A 12,499-nucleotide genomic window follows, 5' to 3' on the forward strand; every position below is an offset into this window, starting at 1 on the left:
TATTAATGGAGTAGGATGTGCTAGTTTTATGTCTACATCTTGTAGATATCTGCCTTTGAGCTTTCTGTTCCTAAAGCTAATATCCATTTTTTTCTTCCTAAGAAAACATTCCTAAGCTCCCATCTTAAGAAAAGAAATCTAAGAAGGTACTGAGATTCTTCCCTAGAAATACAGAGAAAGAGAAAAAGGAGACAAGATTCCTTGAAAACAAGCAAACCTTCAAATTTATATGGACAGCACTTTACTGTATTTGAATTGTCTTTTTAGCAACTCAAATAGTATAACTGATAGAGGCTGCAGTTAAAACATGAAGTCCTCTATGGCGTTATACATTGCTGCCCTGATAATAACTGTAATTCAGTAAAAGTCAGCACCATGACTCTGCTGCGCCTTGCTTGAACAAAAGACAAAATTCTAGGGGAAGAAAATTAAAGCCACAATCCTTTGTTCTATTTCTGATAATATATCAACAATGTATTTTATTCTGCAAAGTGAAAAATGAGGGAAAATATAAAGCATTTTGTTACATAAGTGAAATAAATGCACAGCTTAAGACATCCATCATGGTTCACAGCCAGCTAAAAATCATCCTTCAAAAATAACAGCACCTTGTTATATCACTAAAATTTGCTTACAAAATTGGTCCATGGCAATTGCTTTGTATATTTTCAAGCACTGATGGTGGTGCTACTTCTTTGCAGAGATAATGGTGGGCATCTGCAGTTAATCTGTAATATCCATCAATTAACGATACAAAGGAGAGAGCTTCTCTTAAAGACTGAAATTCAGCCTCCTGTTAAATTGCCAGGGGAGAGAAAAGAGAAAGAGAAGAGAAAGAATGAGAATTTGTAACAGTCAATGCAAATTTCCAGAATTTAAGAGAATTTTCATGGCTTATAATTAAGGAAAGCACCTTTCTCCTATCCAAAATATTTTCATACTCTGAGCACTGTAAATGTATATCACAGATATCTCAGCTACTTTTATATTTCTATAAAAGGCCTGGACAAATCTTCAAGTTCTTAACGGGTCATTAATTCTGTACCACTAACATTAGAAATTAAAGAGACTCACTGTTCTTCCATACATCAGTGAACCATATGACTTTTGTCCAAAAGCCATGTTAGGAAGACTAAAAACTGACTAATGTTTTTTGAACTATTTTAAGGGTTTTTTTTAATTACATTTTTTATGAAGAAGTGCATAAGATGTATGTAGCTTTCTCATGTGAACAGTGGGAAGCTCTCTGATCACAAAAATAGAGAAATTGTGAGTTCTGAGGACCTGCAGACCAGTCATGGAGACAAGGAAAGAAAACTGTTTGGCACTTGAATCAGACTTTCCAGCAGGTGGCAAGGGAATTTCTGGATGTCAAACTAAAACAACTTTTTACACTCACATATAAAATTACTTTCCAGTATCTTCTTCAAAGCATTTTAAAAAGTAGAAGCAATGACATTAATTTTATGTCCATACACATTTTTTAAAAAAAAGTATTATCATTTCTCCAGAGTATTTTGACCCCTTTTCAATTTTTTGGACACTGGCAGCCAGCTTAATCATGACTTCATACAAACAGTATGCTAGATGGCTAAAACACAGACTCAGATTTCGGGCTCCAACAAAGAAGAATCAATCTATCCACAATCATCCTAAGCTAGAATTGTCTACATTAGTCCACACACAAGATCTTTTAAAACACTGCTTATATTGCAAAAATGCATTCAGTTTTACCTCATGCTTAATTAACGACTAATATTTTGTTATATAAAATCATTAACACCAAAGTCTGCTCAAAGCAACATTTATATGGAAAACAAAAATGGCAAGCAAAGGTAAACAGACCAGATTCTTGCTGTCTTGTTTGTGAATGGTGACAATTCTCCTCTCACTGGAACCTTCTTGACTTGCTTGTTTAATGCTCACATCAATGATATCAGGAAAATCACAATATGTTTGTAACTCCTACAACAAATAATTACATAACCTCATCATTAACAAATTTCAGCTGAAAAAACCCCACACCTATTTGTAGTATTAGAATTCCTACAACACTAACCTTGTGAAGTTAGAAATGAAGAGGCTCAACAAGTCTTAAACACACTAACAAAATTAATTAATAATAAATTTGAATTAATTAATTAATAATTAATTTTAACATCCTGATTAGAGAGCCTGTTAACATTTCAGAACATGATGTCTTCATTTGCAGGAATGGAAGCTGCAAGAGCTGGTACCAAAGAGACGGAGATAGAGAAAATGCTTAAGAAACGATCTTCTTAGCTATGGCCATCTCTGACCAGGTAAGAAGATTTCCACCGAGGAAATCTATGACTTTTTCCTTTGGTGGCAGTTCAGGGAGTTTTTGATAAAATAATATATAATATTCCTAATTTCCTCAAGTCTTTCACACATTTAATTACCATGTCAAATAGGTAATAGCTTGTTTTGTTTTCAGCAGAACTTTAAATGGTAAATAACATCTTAAACTATTCTTCCAAAGCAAATTCATTCTATTTTTAAGGCTGCAAGTGTATCCTAATACATGTGTCATACCACTGAATGTCATACTACTGAATTGATTATCAGAAGTCATGAATCAACTCAAACACATTTAAGACCCTGAAGATCTATTAATTATTAAATGTGAACTGGAAAAACACATTTCCTTATAATTAGCCACACGTATGCTGTTACCAACTTCAAAAAATTAAAAATCTTGTTTCAATTCAACATCCCAATAAACTCGCATCAGTAAAGTCTGCTGAAAGTTATGATCACTTTTTCAGTCAACTTTATTCCTTCATTAAATTTTCACAACATATTTTGTACACAGCTTCTGTACCAGTGAAAATACATTCGGCCAACATGCTGTCTTTGTCACTAAGGATGTAATATTATCAATTACAAAAAATAGTTCTGAAATAGCCATTTGAAAAGAGATCAGTTTGGACACTATACTTACTAAAGGCTTAGTTGCCATGACAACACAGTATGCATAAGTTCTATGCAACGAAAACTAGAAACCCAACATCAGCTCCTGCAAGAGCAACTAGCGACTACAGAAAAACTGCACAAGGATGAGGACTGACACATAATGTAAAGGAAATTACTGGACCTAGAATGAATCTGCAAACATTCCAAGAAAAAAAGTAGAAAATCTGGTTAAGTAATCAGATTTATTTATTTATTTATTTATTTATTTTTAAGTTTTAGGAGAAAAATGGCATTTTTAAAAGTTATAGTATATTATAAACATGTTACCACTTTTGTAGTTTGGTCTGACTGCTACACATTATGCATTAAAACTACCAAGCAATAGATGTAATTATTTTGGAAAACTGACATCTGCTTCACTTTGCTTTTAATCTTACCTTTTGAAAATTCCCACACTCTTATTGTACACAGCTACTGTGTAGATTTTGGTACATTTTACCAAAGAATAGTCATGCTGAGAAACCATACACAAAAGAAACAATAGAGATAAATAAAAATACAACAGTATAAGACCATGACAAGTTATTGAACCACTTAGGTCTTGAAGAAAGAGTAAACAGACTGCAGTTACAGAAACATCTCTTTAAATTTGCTAGTTTAGATACTGGTAAGAGTCTAAGTAAAGCAATCTAAAGGTAAAGTGGAATTTGTCTTGTTTTTCTGGATCCCATAAAGTCCTGATTTCAAACAAAATTCAAGGACAATATGCATTTTATTGAACATAAATTTTAACAAGCTAATCAAACTATCAATGACAAACTGTGCAATTATTAAAATAATGAAGTAGATACATTCAAAGAAATTACCTGCTCTGCCAGTGTCTCACAGTTTTTAAGTTTTCCTCTTGAGCACTGAATTCCACCATTTCCAGTTATTACAATAGTTGCAAAACTTTCTTCTCCAGAAGGATCTCCACCAGGTTCTTTTACTTCAAAAACCTCTGAATAGAAGGCAGACTGAAGGGTTTCCAAATTTATGAGATACTTAAGTTTCAAGTTCCTGGCAGTAGCTTTGCACTGACTGAACTGCTGTATGAATTTACGGAACCTGTACCTTATTCTCTTTCGGGTCAAAATGTGGTATTCTTGGATCTTTGCTCGCACACATTTAGGCAGAAACATTTTGTAGCTGTGAATATATAACAAGAAAAAAAAAAAACAAACAAAAATAACAAGTAAATAAACAAAAAACACAACTAATGATTTAATCCATTAAATCCAGCAAAGGTATCTACCTCTGTGCTGAACAAGACAATGTGAAAAAACATTTTCCACTAAATGTAACCTTTTTAAGCTCTAGGATAACAAGGATTCTTTCTTCAGCCTGTAATACAATCTTTCAAATACAGCCTTATCTCTTTTTCCATTTTCCTTTTTTGCCCCCCCCTCAACTTCATTTGAACAGATACTACATTATGCATTTTCCATATACCTAGACACCAGTTTAAGACATTATTTAAGCCTGAGGCAAGACAGAAAACAAACAAAAAAACACACACACAAAAAAAAAAACAAACAAAAAAACGCAAATTACAGAGTTGCTTTGTTTAGTGTATAGAGTGGAAAGAAGATGCTCAACAAACAGAATTTAGAGTTCATTATGGTAAATACAATAGGTGGTAGAACACAAGTAATGTGTTAAATGGGTGGTAGAACACAAGTAATGTGTTAAATAAACTGCTGATTCTCAAATAAGTATTTCATATCACTGTCTATCTTGGATCAAAAGACAAAAAAGTAGTTTGACACCTCCAATCAGCTGGTCAATCTGTTGTCTCATTCTATGTAACTCTTTCTGCTAGCCTCCATTAAAAGACAAATATAAAGAATGAAATACCAAGCAGAGACAGAATTCACTCAGCTGAAGCAGAAACTGATTACTTTGACAAATTGGAGTGTACTGAAGCAAGTTTAGTGGAGATTTGTCAGAGATAGTTAAGAGCCTGGAACACACTATATATGAATGAAAAGACTTATGGAATTTTGTACAGTGTGGAGAAAAGGCCCCAGTAAGGTGTTCTAGCAATTGTCTTCAACTAACTAGTTATGGAGAAAACCGATGTAGGATTTTCACAGACATGCACAGTAATAGGACAAGAGGTATTGTACATGTGGTATCACAGAGGATAGAACCGATCAAATGAGGAGAAAATTCTCCCCAGTAAGGATGATAATACATATATCAAAACTTCCCAAAGGTATGGTGGAATCCTCATCCCTGGACATTTTCAGAACTTTATGCCAAGGCCCTGTGCAACTTGATCTCAACTTTGAAGCTGGCCCTGATCTGACCTGGAAAAAATCCATGTACTGAAAAACAAAAAAGAATGGCTGTTGTGATACAAGCTTTCTATTGATCTCAAGCGTAAATTTATGGAACCGATATGCAAGGCTAAATCAATCCCCAGTAGTTAAATATCTTCACACAGCTGGCTATGTCATGGCTTTTCATAGGTATTCAATACCATGACATCATGCAGTGAACTGTCAGAGCTAGAATGGCTGCTGAGGAACTGCAGTTCCTGGGAACAGTTCCCAGCAGCTCCAGTATTCTTACATTGTTTCCATGGCCTTATTTCTGGCCAAATTACCATTTGCAGCACAGTCAGAAGGTGTTTCTCTCCCCCCTTTGCTTATTACCCTTGATTTTGTATTGTATTATCTCACATTCTTTTATAATTTCTAGTAAATGAGCTTCTCTCTAACTCACTTGAGCTGTAATCTCTCCTTTTCATTCTCTGCCTTCTTCCTGCAGGGGAGGGGGAAGGGAGGCCCACTTGCTGTGGGACAAAAGATCTTCAACTCATGACAGACTAACAAGCAAAATTAATATTTATAGATAGCAGGTGTTACACAGTTATGAACTACTGAGTTACCTGACTGAATTGTAAACAGCCAGTGGGGTTTGGTCCTTTTCCTTGGCCACCCTCATCATATCCAGAACAGCCATTCCCAGGCATTCTTCCTGCGTTTCATGAGTAACAGGCATCTGTATCCATCCACCCAAAAAATCATCTCGCCACTAAAGAAAAATGCAAGAAAGCAACTTAAATTATTTGTTCATGAACTGCAGCGATATAGTTTTATTTGTTGGTTTTACTATTTATTTTACAGATCACATTATTTAAGTGAAACTTTTCATATCCAGAGAACTACATATGCTCATATTGGACACTAGATACAATAGTGACTAAATGTCCTTGATTAAAATCTTGACTACGTCTGTGTGTCACAGAGCCACAGAATATCCTGAATTGGAAGGGGAGGGAAGACATCATCAAGTCCAAATCCTAGCTCCACAAAGGACTATCCAAAATCAGATAATATTTCTAAAGCACTGCTGCTTGAACTCCAGCTGGCTTGATGCCATGACCACTGCTTTGGAAAGCCTGATCCGGTGACTGATCACCCTTTGATGAAGAGCCTTTTCCTAACCCCAAACCTGAGCCTCACCTAACACAGCACTGCACCATTCCCTCAAGTACTGTTGCTGTCAGTAGAGAGTAGAGGTCAGCATTGCCCCTCTGCTCCCCTGATGAGGAGCTATAGGTTACCATGAGGCCTCCCCTCAGCCTCCTCTTCTCTAGGCTAAGTAAACTAAGGGACCTCTGATGCTCTATATACATCTTCCCCTCTAGACCCCTTATCTTTGTAGCGCTCCTTTGGACACTAATAGTTTTATATCTTTACATAGTGTCATCCAAAACTGCACACAGTGCTCGAGGTGAGGCCACACCAGTACAGAGCAGGGTGGGACAATCCTTCCCTTTGACTGGCTGGCAATGATGTACCTGATAAACATGAGGGCATGGTTAGCTCTATTGGTTGCCAGTACATATTGCTGTCTCCTGTTCAACCTGCCATCAACCAGAACAGAGATCCGTTTCTGTGGTGCTGCTCTCTAGACTCTCGTCCCCCAGCTTGATACATATATCTAGGATTGTAGAATCTGACACTTCCTCTTCTTATACTTCATATGGTTGATGATTGTCCAGCTCTATCTCTCAACATCTCTTTGAAAGGCCTTTCTACCCCTTTAGAGAGTCTACAGCTCCTCCTAATTCAGTCTTGTCTGCAAACTTAGTATACTTTCCAGTCTTTATCCAAGTCATTGATGAAAACATTAATAACAGGCCCTAAAAATGGAAGATTCCAGAACCGCACACTAGTGATTGGTCACCAGTCTGATCTCTAGCCCCACGTACTTCAAAAAAATTTTTAAAAGCCCTATTATCCCCTTTGATGGTCAGTTTCAATTCTTATTGAGGGTTTTTTTTTGTTTGTTTTTTGTTTTTGGTATAAATTTTCTCCCTACAGAAGGGAACAGCATTTCTATACTCCTACAATATTGCCTAACCTCACTTTCAGTGGCCACATACTTTCTTTTTTTTTCTGCCTGAGCTCTAGGTGAAGATCCCTGTTGAGCTAAACCAGCTTTCTGCCCTGCTATGTTGACTTCTGACACTTTGGAATTGCTTGTTCCTGGGCTTTTAAGAGGTGGTACTCAAAAACAGTCCAGCACTGATGAACCTCAACACCTTCAAACTAGTTTCCCAGCAGACACTTCTAACCAGTTTCCTGGGCAGCCTGAAGTCTGCTTTCTTCATATCCAAAGCTGAAGTCTTGATGGCAGTTTTCACCCTGCTACTAAAGATTATAAACTATACAACATCACAGTCACTATAGTTAAGACAGCCACTAATTGGCACTTCAGTCACAAGACCTTCTCGGTTCACAAGCAGCAAATCTAGTAGGGCATCTTTTCTCATTGGCTCCCTTGGTACCTGTACTAGAAAGTTATCATCATGGTGTATTAGGAATATTCTGAATCTGTCTGTATCAGCTGTGTGGTATTCCCGATTTAAGTATGACAAATCAAAGTCACAAGGGCAGTTGATAAAGAGATCTCTTATTTCCTTCAATAATGATTCACTGAAGTTATCATCCCACCTGGAAGACATATAATAAAATGGATGCCATTTGAAGGTCTATTTGCTTGTCCCTTAATCCCTACCCCAAGGCTCTTAACCATCTCACTGCAAACTGCAAGCTTCATACACTCCAGGCTCTCACTCACACCCAGCACCAGATTTCTACTTCATATGCCCTGCCTATGTCCTTCCGTTGATGAGTCTACAACTGTCCCTCATCAGACAGCAGTGCCAGGACTCTTCCCAACTACTTATGCCAATAATGCCCTCCAATTTTGGTATGTCATTCCATAACTTATTGCTGGTGAGACTGGCTTTATTCTTTACCCCTTCAAAACTAGTTCAAATCTCTATCAATCAGTTCTGCTAGCTCAAGCACAGAAGTCTCCTTCCCACCCTCTGAGAAAGGTGCATCTCAGTGGTTGCCAGTGAGTCTCATCTTGAGAAGGCTATCCCATGATCAAGAAACAAAATTCTGCAGGTGACACCTGCCTTGGAGCCACCTAGTCAACAGCTGTATCTGCCCGTTCCTTTCAACATTGCTCCAGGCTTCTTGGAGGATAGAGAAAAACATACCCCCAAGGCCTTGAACGTCCCTTCTGATTTCCCTTGGACTTTTTTGCTACCTCACCACCATGGACACGAAAACCAACTAATATGCATTAAGCAGAGAATCACACCAGGGTAGTGAGTTTTCTAGTGATGTTTCTTAGGATGGCAATAGACTTTCCTATGGTTTGAGCCTGTTTGGTATATGAGACCCTCTGTTCCTCTCAGAAAGGAGTCACCTATCACAACCCTTCTTGTATCAACAGAGGTGCTCATGATATGGGAGAAAGGCTGTCTAGCCCTAGGTGACCCCTGCAACCTGGACGAACCTTCATCTACATCTATCTGCTCATCAAATTCCAAAGCTTCACTCCTTATGTAAAAGGGCACCTGAATGAGAGGGTGAGATAGGCAGGGGGAGATTCACCTGCCACCCCGAGCAGAAACCTGCCTCTATTCTCCTCTCTCTCTTAGTTACCTTCCTTCCTCCTGTTTTTAAGAAGAGAGACAGCCCTTCATTTCTCTTATTGTGGTCAGCTAATGCATCTGTCTTGGGGATGGTAGGGTACAGCTCTGCTAGTCAGTCTCCTTCAACTTCCTGATGTTCATCAGCCCACTCGTCTCCTCCCAAAGCTCTGTCCACAGGCTGAGCAGTACTTCCATCTGGGCATATTTCCTGCAGGTGTGCTCATTGCTGCCACCAGACACTGATGAAAAGCTTGGGCACACCCTGCAACCTGAGACCTAGATTGCTTCATGTTCCTTCAGGAACTCTGCATAGCTGCACCAGTTTCTGTGGCTGGAAAGGCTGTAAGTGTCACAGAAGACACAACTATCTGTTGAATGGATACCATAACCAGAGCTGTTGGAAATGGCAGACAGACAGCAACTTGTCAGACAAACTGCAATGCTAACATATGTGGAGCATGTTGTTCCACATTATAACAGTCCAATATGGAAGTCACAGTGAAAGATTTTCACGTGGTGGAACTGGATGGGAACTGAACAATCTCCCTGCTCTCCCACAACCGCCATTTGAACTTCACCTCTGCAGAAATACAATGCAACACAAGCTTTAATTTTTCTGTTTAAAAGCTTCAAGCTGTCAAAAGAATTTGCATAACTACTATTAGAAGTGAAAGGGAGAAATATCAACAACCCTTATAAGTCTGCATTTTAAAGATATAATTAAGATAATCATACCTGTGCAAATAGGTAAGACATGACAAGATCATCAAGAACAGGGCTTTCTGAGCCCCGAATAATGCCATAGCGATATGCTCTGCTTGTGCCATTGCAATACCAGTGGGGAAAATAAAACCTGTTAAAAAATATTTAAGTAAATGACAGTGAAAATACACTCTTGTTTACCAACACCAGAAATTACATATTTCGTAGATCTAAAGTAAGTGCTGGCTGTTCTGAAAAGTCAATATTAAGCCTTCCAAAGTCAACAGAAGGATTTGATCTAGTTATTGGTGTGTAGTACAACACTTAGGGGGTGAGAAGCCGCACTGGTAAAAACAATGAGCTCTGCAAATCTACCCTCATCTAATCAGAATACAGAGGATCTTGTGTTACTCTTCCAGTTTCCTCTAAGACAATTCCTAAAGAAACAATCAAGTTATCAGTTTACATTATGCAATTTAAAGAAAAAGCAGTCTTTTCCCTAAGGAAAACGGTGACTATAGATTTAGAAGCCCACATTCAGAAATCAGGGTAGGCAAAAATGGATGTACTAGAGACATCCACCAAATATCATCATTCTGCATTTCAGAACTCCTACTGACTCCAAATGGGCAAGTAAGGAGATGGAGATGTAGTACTCTTAAGAGCAATATTATTTTAATTCCTTATACATTTGAATTGTTTCTTTCTCCAATCTGAAATGTAATACATATAATATGCATACAACTTAAATTACTTGATTTTTATTCTCTCATCTATCTTTCATCCAGATCTCACCAACAATGTCTGTAACAGAGAAATTACAGTTCATCTAAATGCCTTATTGACTGTATTTTCCTCACACAGTTCTGTACTATCATGAAAAGTGTGTAACATTTCTTTGGATTACCTTATCCGGTACAGTAGCATTATTCTGGTTGCTTCATCTACGTGAAAAATGTGATTCGGAGGATACCAAACTCTATCTGTTTCACTCATGAGTGCAAACATGTTATGATACACTGGCATGATACCTAAATAAAGAACAGAGAAATATTCATAAGAATCTATTTTCACAGAGAATCAATCTTACTATGAAAAATACATTGTTAAAAGCAGTAGATAGCACATGTTCTCCAACTATTATTACACTGCTCTACCACTGTCAACAGCATTGCAGAGATCATCTTAAAACCCGCAGATTTTTTCCTGGTTTATTTTCTCATTCTTTAACAAGATTGTACGCGTTACTCTATTCTTAATGTTCAAATTGTAAGATTTTATCTGAATGGCATTTTATACAATGGATTATCAGCCTTTTCGTTCAAGAAGTAACAATCAACAACAGTACATTATTTTTCTGTTACCTTTTCCAAAAATCAAATCTAGCTATTGATTTCATTATTCCAGGCTGATGAGTAATCAGAGGCCATCATTACTAGAACAACCTGCCATTTACACTTCTGTAGTTCAGTTAAGAACAAAACCAAATGTACAAAAATGGATTTTTTTTTTCCCCTCAAAAAGTTTCAGAACTCTTTCAGTGAGAACTGAGAATCAATTCTACTTGTAAGCTGTGTAAATCTGTGAAGCACCAGATCTTCAGAAGCACAAAATTATAATTTGCCTTTGAGGCTTCTAACTGCAGGGTACAGCCTAACTTGAAAGACAGATGACAGAGTTCTGTAATATATCATACTGTTGTGTGACCAAGAAATGCCAATGTTATGATTTGAAAACAGGTTAGATATCCAAGACTTTGCAGCATTAAAGAAAGAAATTCAACCACTGGCAAATTTTCAAGACATAATGGGATACAGGTGCACAGATCAGAGAGTAGGATAAAAGTTGTAGTGTGAAAGTGAAGGTAAGGAAATGAAGCTGAGGATTTCGATAGTTTGCTGAACATGAGACAACATATGCCCAGGTAGCCAAGGCAGCCAATGGCACCCTTGCTTGTATAAGAAATAGTTTAGTCAGCTGGAGCAGGGAGGTGATTGTCCCCTAATATTCTGCTCTGGTGAGGTTGTATCTCAAGTACTGTGTTACGTTTTGGGGCCCTCACTACAAGAAAGACATCAAGGCCCTGGGCCATGTCCAGAGAAGGTCAGGGAAGCTGGTGAGGGATCTGGAGCACAAATCCTATGAGGAGTGGCTGAAGGAACTGGGATTGCTCAGTCTGCAGAAGAAGAGGTTCAGCGGAGACCACAATAGCTCTCTACAACTACTTGAAGGGAGGCAGTTGGTGAAGTGGGGGACAGTGTCTTCTCCCACATAATTTGTAATAGGACTGGAAGGAACAGTCTTAAGTTGCACTGAAGGAGGTTCAGGCTGGATATTAGAAAACATTTATTCTCTGAAAGAGTGGTCAAGTGCTGGAAAGGGCTGCTCAGGGAGTTTTTTGAGTCACCATCCCTGGATGTATTCAAAAAAACATTTAGATGTGATACTAAGGGACATGGTTCAGTGGGAAAATATTGCTAGTAGGAGGACAGTTGGACTAGATGATCATACGGGTCTTTTTCCAAACTTGGTGATTCTATGATTCTATTCTATGAAATAAACACAAATATTTTAAATACCTCACAGATAGTGAGAACAAATGCAATTGCAAATAATATTAAGAGACACAAGAATTCTGGCAAGAGGCAAAATACTAAAAATCAATTCCATCCTGAAGGAATGTGATTTAGAAGGAAATCACAGAAATTCACACAGAAATCAGAGAAAAAAAAAAAGTTTTTTATAGAGTTCACAGAATCACAGAACAACTTGGGTTCAGAGGGATGCCAAGGACCATAAAGCCCCAACACTCTGGCCACAGGCAGGGTTGCCAACTGCTAGCTCAAACACTAG

General features: G+C 37.8%; 1 protein-coding gene across 14 annotated transcripts in view; it reads right to left on the reverse strand.

Moving 5' to 3' along the window:
- JAK2 (Janus kinase 2) overlaps window positions 1-12,499 on the reverse strand; it is an 87,295-nt gene that overhangs the window by 29,557 nt on the left and 45,239 nt on the right. For 13 of the 14 annotated variants that reach the window (XM_031606142.2, XM_031606146.2, XM_031606152.2 and 10 more), the window contains 6 exons: window positions 10,554-10,677; window positions 9,680-9,797; window positions 5,873-6,018; window positions 3,804-4,125; window positions 1,846-1,965; window positions 636-793 (listed from right to left, as the gene is read on the reverse strand). In XM_031606142.2, coding sequence (XP_031462002.1) covers window positions 636-793; window positions 1,846-1,965; window positions 3,804-4,125; window positions 5,873-6,018; window positions 9,680-9,797; window positions 10,554-10,677 — 988 coding nt within the window. Of the gene's footprint in view, window positions 1-635; window positions 794-1,845; window positions 1,966-3,803; window positions 4,126-5,872; window positions 6,019-9,679; window positions 9,798-10,553; window positions 10,678-12,499 lie in introns of those variants that run through there. The other variant, XM_031606156.2, reaches the window with a different exon arrangement.

This window comes from Phasianus colchicus, chromosome Z (assembly GCF_987193195.1).
Source record: "Phasianus colchicus chromosome Z, bPhaCol1.hap1.1, whole genome shotgun sequence".
Lineage (NCBI taxonomy): Eukaryota > Metazoa > Chordata > Aves > Galliformes > Phasianidae > Phasianus > Phasianus colchicus.